Raw genomic sequence first — 14,469 nt, 5'->3', positions numbered from 1 at the left:
ACAGTCTCATTTATGCTACACTCATCCTATGAACATATGGTTCTTAACTGGCCAACATTTTATCCCATGAAAGCTCCCGAGGCACATCTCTTCATGCACCCAGCTCTAATTCTATGTTCAGTACAGTATTTTTCAGGCCACAGGCCACGGCACAAAAATTACACTTTCTGGTAATTCAGACTATCAAATCTTTACCTTCAAGTGGATGATTGAAAACAGAAATCAGTTGTCCATGTTCAAATTTACCATTGATGGTAGGAGTAATATGTTCAGTGTAATTTTTGGACCGTGGCCTCTTCTGAAGAAACGGATGATCCTGACCACCATCAAAATGCATGCTGAACAGACCGTCGGTCTGCCTCACCATGTGAAACGAACCCATCGAATGGAACTTATTTCCTATGGCTAATGGTACTCTCCATGTTGGTATGGTTACAGGCATGGAAGCTTTATAAAAAAGGCCGGGGAATAGAGATCATGGACCCCACTCTCTCTTCCACCATGTCCACCACAGAACAAGTCTCATTTTGCATACAGGTAGGGCTCTTATGCACTCAGGCAGACCCAAAGCTAAGGCCCACAATGCGAAGGGTCGTGGTGATGCTATCGAAGAAGCCTGCTACCCTCGATGAGCCCACAAGGCCCGGCTATCCCGGGTCTAGATACAGGCGGCCCCGCAGGAATGTGGACAATTCTAACTCCAGCGACTCGATGTCTCGCGAGGCGAATGCCTCTTCCTTGGCCTCAGCTTCCACTTCCATTACCCACACTGCTACAACTTCTATGCTCACAAGTCCAACACCGCCGTCTCGCGGGAAGCAGCCCATGGAAGGCTAGGATGGACTGGGCTGGGCTTGAGTTGGAATGGGGTTGATTGAGGTTTTGCTTAGAGCTTACTGTTTTATTACAGAGGTTGTTTGTATTTTTTTTATTTTATTTTTTGGTACAATATTGGCTTGTATAGGTAAGACTGGGAACATAATGAATGGAGGAATTTTGGGTGCGTTTTGCAGTGGCCCATGAAGATGTGCCCAACACAAGCGTCCCCTAGACGTTTGGTGTGATACATGCATGCAAAGATCTGGGGCATTCATTAGAAGGGCCTTTCTGTGAAGGGATCTTAGACTAACAATTCAGGCTAATTCACTGATCAGGTGGGCTACACAAGTATAATCTTGAGTGTAGACCATTGGTTTCTCTTTTTCTTATCCTCTTTTTTAAGGAAACGGATTGGCTACTGACCCTGCCACTAGCCAATGGCTAGTGGTCGGTGCTCTGTGGGCCCCACCACGATGTATGTGTTTCATCCATGCCGTCCACCCATTCTTCTATATCATTTTATGGTATGAGCCCAAAAATGAGGTTGATCCAAATCTCAAGTCGGCCGCACAATGGGCCACAAAAGTTTTGGATCAAGATGATATTTTTTTTTTTTTCCCTTCATCCAAGTCTGTATGACCTAATCAATAGGTTAGATGTCAAATAACCATTACAGTGGGCCGTAGGAGGTTTTTAATGGTGGACATTCAATCACTACTGTTTTCCCATGGTGTGGTCCACCTGAGATTTAGATCTACCTTAGTTTTTGGGTCAAGATCTAAAATTATCCTTCAAAATGGATGGACGGCGTGGATAAAACACATACATCATAGTGGAGTCCACATAGCACAGACCACTGGCCACCTGGCTGGTGGCAGCGTCACTAGCCAAACCGCGTCCCTTTTTTAACAGTTTGTGGTCCACCTGATGATTGTATTGGCCGGATTTTGGGTGATGGGGCATCTCCTTGAATCTTGCCGATTGGAATAAGGGATTTCGATTGCATGTAACATGTCATGTGAGATGCTTCTTGTAACTAGTATTTCCAAAGGGCATTTGGATTCAAGAACAGAAAGGAAACACAGTTTTGAGGGAAAGGAAATGAAATGAAATCGGTGGAAAGGAAAAAAATGCTTTAGGTTTATTTTTCAATAAAAGTTTCCTAATATATTATTTGGCCAACAAAACTTTCCATGGAAATTTATTTGATAGTTGGTGGCATGCGTGGCATATGGCACATGTTCGATGTTGATGCACAAATCTAGGTTGCCCTCTCCCAACCTCCGAGCACTTGCACTGGAAAGAAACAAGGGAGACCTTGACTAGAGCAGGGGACCCTCCGATGCCAAAGTCAGGCCAGGAACCTAGGTCCGGTCATGTACAAGGGGTTTTTGGGAAGGAGATTTCGCGCACCGGTCTTTATTAGTGATTCTCTTATTTATAGTGTTCGTAGGACCATGTGGCCCGCAATCTTGGGCACTATCTCAGCCGTTAGGTGAGATGTGCGCTAGTGATGAATGTTGTCAGTTATCCTAGAATCGTATGTAGGGTAGTTACTTTTGTCGTGCGTTATTGGGGAGGGTCTCACACTGAGCTAATCTTGACCGAGTTCCTTTGGTCAACTGGGGACGATTCGGGTTGAGCTCATTGGAGTCGAGCTCTATCGACCGATCGAGGATAATTCGAGCCGAGCTTATCTGAGTAGAGCTCCATTGGTAGGCTGAAAACGATCCGAGCTGATCTAATCATGGCTAAATCAGTCTGAGCCATAGCTTGGATATGATCTCTTGTTGGATCTAGCTACTCTTGATGGCCCCTTCGCTTTGTCAGGTCATCCAGCCTTTGGTGGGCGTGAGCGAGTAGGAACTTGGGACCAAGTTCTGCTGAGGGCTGTATTCGTGGGAGCGGACATCAACTTCATGCCAGTTTTTCTCGGTGAAGTGTTTCGTGGTCGAGCGTTCGTCGGGCCGAGCTGACCTTGAAGGTGGTCGGACTATATTTTCCCATAACATTCAACATTTGAAGATGGACGGTTGACACATGTAGAGAGTTTGAAGATGAACGGTCTCACATGTAGTACTTGTGGGGTTGTTAAAGGTCAATGGCGGCATATGTGGCGTATTGACATTTGTGGATTACTTGAAGATGGATAGTAACACATGTGGCATGTATGTGGATGGTAATACATGTAGCTCACGTGGATCATTTGAAGATAAATTGCAGCACGTGTAGCATGTGGTGCATTGGCACATGTGGGGCATGAATACAAGTGGCACATGTGAAGTGCTTGGAGATGGGCAGGCACATGTCACGCATGTGGGCTATGTGGCACATTGGAAATTCATTTTCCTACATCCGTGGGAAATGCGGTTTCTTAGCGTGGAGGTGAGATACATATGACCCATCTTCCATAAATAATAATAATTCCATTGGAAAGTACCCGTCCTGCATCAAAGGTGTAGCAGAGAAAAGTTAAGTACCTGAAAATCGAACTTTACTTCGATTCCTTTGCCATGAACCAAACCTGCACCAATGAAACATTTTTGTGTGGAATGGGAGTAGGATTCTTAGATGGTGCATATGCTTCGCATTGCTAACTTTTAGGATATTTGGATTAGGCCCATCTTTGTGTTATGTTGGGTTAATGGCTCATAGTTTTCTTATAAATAAGGTTTTTAGAGTTATGGTTTTTTATTGTCACGTAGTTTTCTTTATAAATAAGGTGTTTAGGGAGATACATGCCATATTTTTCTTTCTCGAACGGGTGCTAGTGGAGAAAACCCAAAGCTCTCTCTCTCTGCACGATGTAGTTTCACTTAAATGTGCGCTATTTATAAAATGTGCTCTTATAAACCACTCAGTTTATTGGAATTCATAGTTGCTAGCTTTGCCATGAGAGTTTCAGGGAGTGTTTCATCTGCAGATATAAAACGTATTTCAATAGATGCAAGGTATTCTTGTGGCTTTTAGGGCGTGTTTGGACGGGCGTCTTACGTTGGAGTAGGGTGGAGTAGGCGGGATAGGGTTCTCGAATCCCATCCCGTCCGGTATGTTTGGACGGTGAGGGATTGAAGATGGATGGGAGGTATCGCTGGATTCGGGAGATTTTCTGCTGGATTGAGAAATCCCACAGAGTTGAAATCTGTTTCCTGAGACTAAGTCAGGAAACCGATGTCAGTTATTGGGAGAGTGAAACTTCTTCTCTCCATATCATCGGATCGGCATTCACAAAAGATGGAGTGCTTCAACTTCTCGACCAAAGATTCAGACCAGTCTGGTCAAGATTCGGAGAAGATCACAATGATTCGTCAGTGGATTTTCGGTTTCTCAGGCTGGATGTCGATGGGAATCTCCGAATGTATTCAGGGGTTGAATCATTCATGGAGGTCGGTATGGCAAGCTGTGTGGAACCAATGCAATGTTTTCGCTACTTGTGGTCACTGTGGTGTGTGTGTCTTCACCCCTACAGGAACCACGCTTTGCAACTGTCCATTTAGGTCTTCGACTGATTTAAGTCCTAATTGCCTGGCACCATTCAAACCAAAGTGCACTTCTGGTTACACCATGGTTGCTCGTGAGCACACGTTCTTATATGGAATCTATCCGCCAAATGACTTGATCACCCAAGCCAGTTCAAAACAATGTAGGAACTCATGCCTGACCCACTTTGCACTTCTGTGATAGTAGCCAACGATGGCACCGATCAGTGTTTTACAAAAAAAACTCCCTTCATTACTGGCTACGAAGATCCCTCCCTAGCATCAATCTCTTACATAAAGGTCTGTTTAGATCCAATTGCTGCATTGCCCACCAATTTTCCTGCATCTTCCCCACCTTCCCCACAGTTGCCTCTACTCAGATGATCCCATGGGTTTTGTTGCAATCCCAAGCAATCCCAACTTTAGTCCGCCTGGCCAAACATGCCACATATTGGGCCATGGGATATACCAATCCCATGGGATTAGCACCAATCCACTGACGCAACCATCATTACCTTGAAATTGCTGCCATCCACCTTAATACCATCCAATCCCTTCCAATCTGCCCGTCCAAACACGCCCTTAGGACAATGGTATGGATCCATGCATATGTTTGGGAATTGACGCCTCTAAGACTTAATCAATTTGATCACTTCCATTTTTCATATAAAATCTTAGTTTTAGGAGAACTCTTATTTGTGGCTGAGCTAGCTTATCAATCTGCAGAGCCAAGTCCAAAAGAGACCAGTGTAAACAGAATTTGCCCGTGCCAATCTAAATAATTAGGTCTAATTCATGTGAACATTATAAGAAATTGGTGTTGGTGTGGGCCCACTAAAAAGATTAACATAATGACTAATTATTAAAATTGCTTTGAGATTCATATGAATTCAATAATCTAGAATAATTCTAAAAGGCAATGATAGGCTTACTTCATCGACCAATTACATCAATATAAATGCGGATTGCATTCCGCCCTTTGAAGGACAGGTTCAGTCTTGGCAAGGGCTTTGTGGGGCCCACTATGATGTATGTCTTTTATCCACACTGTTTATCAAATTTCGCTAGATCATTTTAGTGCATGAGCCAAAAAATGAGTAAGATCCAAGGCTCAATTGGACCACACCATAAGAAGCAATGGTGGTAATGACAACAACCATTGAAACCTTCTTAAGGCCGACCTTGATGTTTATTTTCCATCAAACCTATTCATAAGGTCACATTAACCTGAATGAATGCAGGGAAAACAAAAATATCAACTTGATCAAAACTTATCTAGCTGAAGTTTTTAATGGTGGACGTTCAATCCCCAATGTGTGGTCCATTGAGCCTTAGATTTGCCTCATTTTGGAGCTCATGACCTAAAATTATCTGAAAAATGGATGGATGGTGTGGATAAAACATATTCATCATAGTGGGCCCCACAGACCCCTATTAGGATCCAAGCCGCTTGGTAGGGGCAAGACATAATCCGCGTCCCATCAATATGATCCCTCATTTGGTCAAGACTACAATCTGCAATTGGTTCACTCAATATAGCAGCATTGTTGATCCATCATGCCATAGTTGAGAAGGCTTTATATCTTCGGGTATTCTAATGCAAACTCAACTAGGATACTTTTTCTCATTATCCTATTCTGATTTTGTAAAATTGAAAGACGATTGTACCTTTTCACTACCGATCATGTATCTCCTAATTGAGAATTTATTCTTGGAATTCTATTATGATTCCAAGGATTTTTGATATATATATATATATATATATAGTTGAGCCTCTTTGACAAATATCAAAATAATCTAAGCTATGGATTTCTAATTATAGTTAATAACATCTACAGATGATCTAAGGGAAATGTAAGTGATTGTTTTAGATTGTCATTGTGTCACTAGTAACCCACTCAATTCGTTTTGGCTAAAATATTAATGATTTGATCCAATCACATAAGGTCCAGAAGTTGGATTAAGAAAATTGATTACACTATTAGAATATTTATAAGTTTAAAATTTTTAGAGTCCAACCATGATAAGTTTATTTGTTTATTGGATGTAACCATTAGTGATGAGCCAAAATATACATGATGGACCCAATAAAGTAACAATCATAATTCAAATATAACATTTTTACACAAGATCAAAACATAATTCCAGGTGTGCATAAAATAAGCATAATGTGTATATGTGTTTATATATATGATAAGTGTAGAGTTATATCATCAAATGTCAACCCATAGATTTATGTGTAGTCCATTGGTAGAGTTTTATATAAAGATCATGCTGTTGGATTTACCTTAATGGTTAAACATTCAACTAATAGACATTCATATATTTGATTAACCAACTATAATATTATTCACTATAGAACCTAAAAAATAGCTTCTCCTTGAGCTTGCCCAGTAACATAATGTTAAATTTCTATACATATGAGCTTACTTATATATATATATATATATATATATAGATACGGAAACGCTCACCTGCGAACCAGTTCGTACGTACTACATATGAACTTTTTTGAGAACTCATCATACGTGATATGGATACAAAATCTGGACCGTTCATGTGAAGCAGCACCTCGTGAAACCCCCAGGACCAAGTTTTACTTTGATCTAAAACTTTGATGGGCCATGAAAAATGAAAACAGTTTTCTCCCTTGATTTGCATTTCTCTTTGCTATGGCCCACCAGAATTTTAGATCAGGGTGAAAATTTGTCACATGGGGTTTCATGGGATTCCGCATCACGTGGACCGTTCAGATTAGACACCCATGACATGTGTGCAAAGGTGCGCATGTGCGTAGGTGCGCAGGGGAGCATGACTCTCTCTCTCTCTCTCTCTCTCTCTCTCTCTCTCTCTCTCTATATATATATATATATATATATATATATATATATGCTATTATACATATGGTACATATGGTGCATCAAATGTTGGGTTGATGATTATATCATTATGTGGTTAGTTACGCCTAGTCTAATTGTATCAAATCCGACAACTAGTAAGCCAACGCATGGTGGCACCATTGCATGGAAGATCAAGACGAGATCCTCATAACTGATGTGATCAGATGGACAAGATTGTGACACATAAGGGACATTATTACCATGTGACATGTGTCATCACGACTAAGTAAAAGTTGTTTCATGACACATGGTAACACAAGAGAGGCCATACGCTTCATAATGGCCTAGAAAAGAAGTTACAACCATTATTTTAGGTGGTGGTGATGCTTCTTACGACACATAGTAGAAGTTGAGTGGCTGCACACATGTAAAGTCGTAAGCGAAAAGCTCTAATGTGCACGATTAGCTAAGGTGGTGATCAATAGTGATACATGGCACAACGTGATTGGCCAAGTAAATCTAGAAGCAAGATAATTACATGGAAATTTGAAGACATCTCTCAATATATAAATACAATCAGGTACGCTTGTTAGATGATTGATCAATTGAATGAAGATCCTGCAGCCTCATCTTATGATAGAAGTATAATTGGCCATATCTGCTAATTGGCCAATCAATCAAGGGAAGATCTTGGAGGACAATTACAATATGCATTTCTAGTAAATCAACTTACACATCTATAAATTCAGAAGAAAATAAAGAGCTCGGGAGCCACACCACCCTAATGTAATACAACACTACTTTTTCCAATGCAATGCTACCTATCCTTTATCCGTCATAGACACTTATCATCATCATCATATTCTTCAATCTTAATTCCATTGCTAAGCGAGTTCAATGCTGCAAAACTAGTCTGGATTAAGTAGATTAAAATAAAGCAGTTAGTCACTTTATGTCTGTGATAATGTCATTAAACGTAGGAAGATCTTTAGGTCTTGGACGAATAGTCAGCGCGGTCAACTTGCTATGTGCCAAGAGATTTTGCTCAACCACCTCGTCATGAAGTTCAGCCAAGTTATAAACAAGTTGTCATTTAACTATGATTGCCTCACTACGGAACTCAATTGAGCGATGAACAGGCGGTTGCTCTATAACAACTTTACCCGTGGAGTCAGGTTCTAAGCACCAAACAGATAGTCATTCTCGTGACTATCTTTCCATGAAAAGAGGACCTGAAGTGACGAACAGGTTGTCACCACATCGATCTTCTTACCACGAAGTATGTGGTTGAGTGATGAATGGTCGATCATTTTCCAAACGACTGACTCATTGCAACCTATGGGGTAACGAGTAGACTGTCGTTTCTCAAAGACTATCTTGCTAAGAAGCCTAGCTGTGTGACAAAAAGATTGATGAAGATCCTCCTACCATCGGCCATCTAACTATGGAACCTAATTATGTGCAACGAACAACAGTTGCCACAATGATTGCCTAGCCATGAAGTTAATTTCATAATGAACAGATGTCCACCCCTTCTTGCAAACTATGATTGTCTCGCATAACGAATCTCAGCCTACGATGAACGGATTATCATTCTTGATGATCGACTAACCACAGAGCCAATTGAGCGGGTGATCCTACTTTTTTAACCAACAAACTACTTGCTACGAACAGACAGTTGTTCTCGACTACTGTCTCATGACGAACATATTATTGTTAATTATCCTTTCTTTTTATTTCTTTTATTATTTACTTTCTAGCCGAGAGTAATTAAAACTCATTTATTTAATTAATAAACTTCAGCATAGTTTTATTATTCTTAGTTATATTTTCTTAATATTAAATAGTGTAAGCTATCATATACTTAATTGAAAGTCATTTAAAAAAAGATGTTTAATTAAAAGTCCTTTCTCCAAAGGAAAAAAGAACTCATTCGAAGGAAGAGCTATCCCCTTCGAAATCGCTTGATTTGGCATATTTGGTGGCTAAGTAATTAGGTCGATCTTCACAGATCTGATCCTAATCCAACTATTTCAGTGGTTAAGGTTATAAGGCCTCCAATTCGAGTTGAGCCACCATTAGCTATGGCATGCCTAGCACATCACACAACAAACAACACGTGTGACCACATTTAAATCCAACAGTGGTGATCTTACATTACTTTATACATTTAGTTGTCAAATGCATTAGTCAAAAACCTTGCTCTAATAATGTATGTTATCAATTATGCTATTTTAGAAACAATACAAATTGATATGATATTGACTTGATGTAACACCTCAAAAATCGACATCTGAGCACATAAACTTTGATTCCGAGTTTTCAGGTGTTAGCTTAATAAAATTCACATGTGTCCTGATTCGAATTCACATTTATTTCACACAGAAATAATTAGAGTAACGCATTTCAATTTAGCAAAACCAAAGCAAGATAGAGATAGTAAGATTCACCATTATAGGGCTAACACCTAGGAGTTATAGTTCCAAAAGTGACAACCACCCATGTGAGAATTATACAAATCACAACAATTTCAATAGGAATAGAAGAACAACTACTAGGCAGGAAGAAGGTAGAGATCTACTCGCCCGAGCACACTATCGACTAGTCATATTCTTGAGTTATCTGCATATATCAAATAGGAGGCATCAAATGCCAACATAATGAAGAAATATCCCCAAGATTGTTACTTGGGATATTTTAGTGACTAGCAGATTCACAATAAATGCATATTAATACATATTATACATCAATCTTGGGATATTTTAGTGACTAGCAGATTCACAATAAATGCATATTAATACATATTATACATTTAAGCATGTTATCTTTAACGCACAATTACTAAACAAGTTACACATGTTACCAACAACACAATAGAGCGCAAGTTGTAATGACCCGAAAAATTTTGTGCTAATCTTTCCTTAGTAGTTGTTTTTGGGGTAATTAGCGCTATACTCGATTGCTTGTGAAATCTGCATCAATCACTTTAAATTGGATCTGCATGACTCAAAACGTGTAGATTAATTAGCGCTATGTTACTCTGAAATCTGGGATCCATCGCTAAATCCAGTTGTTCTGGGAAATTTCTGGAAGTTCTGGATCGGACCTGGACCGCGCGTCGAAAGTCCGATAGCGATGATCTTAGGCTGTTGTGGTCACCATGTTGGAATTGGTCATCACCTCAAAAATCAAGTCCATGTGTTGTTCTGGGTCGATTTGATTGAGTTCGGAGTGAAGAGTGTGAGAACGGTTGGAAATTTATTAAGCTTTTATGAAATTTGAGTCGTGTCGCTTGTGCGATGATTTTAGGCAATCTGATTATTGGATTTTGACCCAATTTCATCCTCTGATCAGGGAAGGTGGCCCAGGCATGTCCTTGTGCTTGTGGACCTGATCGAGATTCCGTGACCGTTGAATTGAGTGTGGTCCACCACGGCTGATCTGAAGAGCCGGTCGATACGAAAACTCAACCTGACCTAGATCCATGGTCAGTGAGCTTAAGTCCGACCTTTCGTGGTTATAGGCCCACCGAAAGTGCTTCGTTGGATCGAGAGGCTTGCTTTGGTTATTACCTTGGTATACCTTGTCCCTGGGGTTTTTTTCATCAATTTGAGGCCTATTTATAGTCCTTAAACCCTAGCCCTCTTTTCCATACGAATTTTCTCTAACCCTAGCTAAGTGAGAGAGAGGAAAAGAGAGAGAAAGTGAGAGAGAAGTTGGTGAATCATCTTAGATTCTTTCCAGTTCTTCTTCATCCTTGAACCTTCACTTTGAATCGTTATTCTGACGATTCTGAGTTCATCTTTAGGTAAGTTAACCTAACCCTAATCTGTGTTAGAGCTTAGAATAGTCTTTGTGATGCTGTATCTCATTTCTATCCTTGCTTTAGGGTATTCTATCGCCGTTGACGAAGACAACTCGTCTGAAATCAATTCGGTGTTCTTTTCTGGCTTAAGGTGCGGACTTTAAGTGTATAGGTTATGGTTTTCAAGGCTTTTAATGCCAGTTAATGGTTTATTCTTGTTATGGATGAGATTTCACATGCCAAATGTTATGTTTATGTTGCGTTCCTGATATGCATGTGTTATATTGAGATTTGTGTATTCTACGTGTATGTATAAAGTACCGTATGCGTATAAAATATGCACTTGTGTTTGCCATGATTATTTGTCATGTATGTATGCTAGATGTATGTATGACAACTCCTTGGTAAAAGGAATTGTCCAAATGTGTGTATTCCAACATATGTCATATATGTTGTATTGTGTATTCTAAGTGTTTGTAGAAATGTCTGAATGATCTAAAGTGTGATGTTTCAACCTAGTATGGGCGTTGAGAAGCGATTCTTAACTCTCCCACTAGTGTGTATGATTTCCTTCTTGCAAGTTACATTCCTTGTTATTTAATTTCAAGCATTACTTATGCTTACATTTATGTTAAGTTGATATTCTTCAAATGCTTGAGTACCACATGATTGAAGTTGTTGTTCCATTGGCGTTCTACATTTAATACAAATATCTGTTGTAGGGTAATGTGTTTGGGACTATGAATAGTCCAGGAAATTGGTAATCTGCCTTAAGATTGTGGCTGAGATTGCTTTCGCCACGAAGGACGGGATTAGACGAATTCGAGTCGTATTAGAGTTGTCGGCAGTGGTTTGGCCACGCGGAGTGCTTGCGCATTCTATGTCGTTCAACTCAACGTGCGCTTGTACTAGTCGAGTTCGTCAAGTAACCCGATTGTCCGATGTATGTTCACCATGTATGGACGCTACTGCTTGAATCTAGGGTACCGAACTTACCAGTGAAATTCTATTAACCATGGTACCTTGATCCGCTAAGACTCATAAGCTGGACATGGTGGTATGGGACACCGTGGTCGAGCTGTCGGCCTACGCTGGGGTGACGAGCCTCCCCGTAGTGACCAGTGAGCAACTGAACTCGTGAGCCGATTATGGTGGTATGGGACACTATATTCGCGCTGTTGGCCTACATTGATTGGTGACAAGCCCTTTGTAGTGACCTCGAGCATACCTGGATACCGCATTAAGGTGACGAGCCTTAGTGTAGTAGCGAAGGCATGATAGGCGTGCATTGATTGGTGACGAGCCCTTTGCAACGACTTACAACCACATGATCGTATGAGATGTCTAGGACTGACGACCCTAGTATGGATCACTGTTTAGATGGTGATATGAGGAAGGTACTTTAGCTTCCCAATCCTGCTGTATGAAAAGGACTAATAACAACTTGGTAATCATGCTCATGCACCGCATTTGCATGTGCTTTGTAGATGTGGCGCACTTTGAGGTGGTGTCATGCGTAACGTAAGATGAAGACGCTGAGGGTGTACGTATGAGGGCACGCATCATTTTGCATACACCCTTGCATTAACAAGAGTACTTAGGACTTGTTTACTTGTTCTGCTTTATCATTACTACTTGATTGAACTGATAACATGTTAACCTATGCTTTGTTGTTTCACTGAGTTGATCACTCACTCCCACGTTCTGGGCCGGTGTTAAACACCCACCAGACTCTATCTTAGGTTCTGATGTTGCAGATGTTGAGGCGACTTCTGAGACAGAGCGGGAGATGGATGATGATGAGGCTGCTTTCTCTTATATGCAGTTTTCAGACGGGTTCTAGCGAGCCTTGTTCTGATTCGCGGGATTTTGGGATTATTTTTGAGAATTAAATGATGTAACTTGATATTTGTAATTTTGATAGCAACACTTACATTACGACCTGGTATGTTTATGTACTTCAGGGATTTGCACTTGTACACATATAGTTCTATAAGTCTTCCGCTTGCTTTCTTCACTTATCCCTGAATTATATCTGTGCTTTGGCTTAATCTATTCCATGTCTTATGCACTATTACAGACAACATACATCCATCATTAAATATGTTGCATAAGTGATGTTTTGGAACTCGGGAGCTGAGTTATGCTCGACCTCCGAATTTCAGGGCGTTACACAAGTAATGATAGCATAATAAACAAACAGTTTCCTAACTTATCTGGTAAGTATATTAATGCGATGATGAAATGATGCATGCTCCTCACAATTAAATACTCCCTCACAAGCGACTTCTACGCCTATTTCACAAATGCCAACACTCCCTCACAAGTGACTCCAACGCCAAATCGCAACCTATCCTAGGATATGCATAATCAGTCAAGTGATTATTATTCCCAGTTCATACAACAGGTTGGCTAAGCTAGGATACCGCCATTATATTACGAGTTATTATCCAGATCATGTGGTTCGTTACAACATGTGGCGACTCCTCACCAGTATCCATTGATCCAAATTAAGGCATCAACAAGGTACGAGTCTTCACCTGTTGAGGGTTAAATATTGCATATTATCTCTCATTTATCTCTTGATTTTACAAACATAATATTGCTTAATGGTATATTTTACATGTGTTTGTGTTGCAACGTGAATTTAAGGGCTTGGATTGAAAAGAATGCTAAAAGCATGGATTTGTGCTCAAAAGTCACCAAAGCAAAGAAGGGATCTTTGGAGACTAAGAGTGAAGATTTCAAGACTTTAAGATTTAAGAAAACTAAGTGGAGAAGGAAGGAAGTTGAAAGAACATGTGCAGAAATCACAAAGACTGTGTCATCGAGAATCATTCGCTGACATCGAAGATCTTTTTTATGACATCGAACACTGGTCAATGACATCGAATTTATGAGGGAAAATTGAGTTAGTTGCTGGACATATTGGGTGCGTTTATCGATCAATCAAAGACATGTTCAATAACTCAAAGGAAGGTACTCGATGCATCGAATACTGCTCGATGGCATCGAATTTATTGAAGAAATTGAAGCAACTCGCTAGAATATGTTGGACACATTCTTGATGACTCGAAGACATGTTCGATGAATCGAAGCTTTGTTCGATGACATCGAAAGGTAGTTCGATGACACAAAGATTTACGTAGCGTGAAAGAAGAAGGGTGTTCGATGATATCAAAGGCGTTACACAGTCTGCATAAATTAGATCCGATTTTATGATTTTGCGGAACTTCGCTTATAAATAAGGGTTTCTAAGCACTTTTCAGGATATCTAGGGTTTGGAGAAGTAGGGCAAAAGGGCGGAGGCGCTTCCCAAGAGTTCTTCTTCCCTTCTCTTTAGTTTTTAATGCTTTCTTTTAGGGTTTTTAATCCAATCATGTCAATGATTTGGTACATCCCTTAGCTAAGACTAAGGGGTGAAGCTTGTAGTGTGGTTGGGATGTTTTTCTTGTTTGATTCTTGTTATTGTTGAACTCCTTTTATTCTAGTTTGATATTTAAGGAATACTTTTAGTGTTTAATGG

General features: G+C 40.2%; 1 protein-coding gene across 1 annotated transcript in view; it reads left to right on the top strand.

Annotated features, from left to right (window-relative positions):
* The window catches only part of LOC131251413 (cysteine-rich receptor-like protein kinase 43), a 36,239-nt gene extending 35,125 nt beyond the window's left edge, over positions 1-1,114 (top strand). The window contains exon 6 of the mRNA XM_058252097.1: positions 439-1,114. Coding sequence (XP_058108080.1) covers positions 439-837 — 399 coding nt within the window. The 3' untranslated portion in view covers positions 838-1,114. The remainder of the gene's footprint in view (positions 1-438) is intronic.
* The last annotated feature ends 13,355 nt before the right edge of the window (positions 1,115-14,469 follow it).

Source organism: Magnolia sinica, chromosome 7 (genome assembly GCF_029962835.1).
Source record: "Magnolia sinica isolate HGM2019 chromosome 7, MsV1, whole genome shotgun sequence".
NCBI classification, from domain to species: domain Eukaryota; kingdom Viridiplantae; phylum Streptophyta; class Magnoliopsida; order Magnoliales; family Magnoliaceae; genus Magnolia; species Magnolia sinica.
The sequence above is the reverse complement of the archived record's forward strand: the minus strand, read 5'-3'. Positions and strand labels throughout refer to the sequence as shown.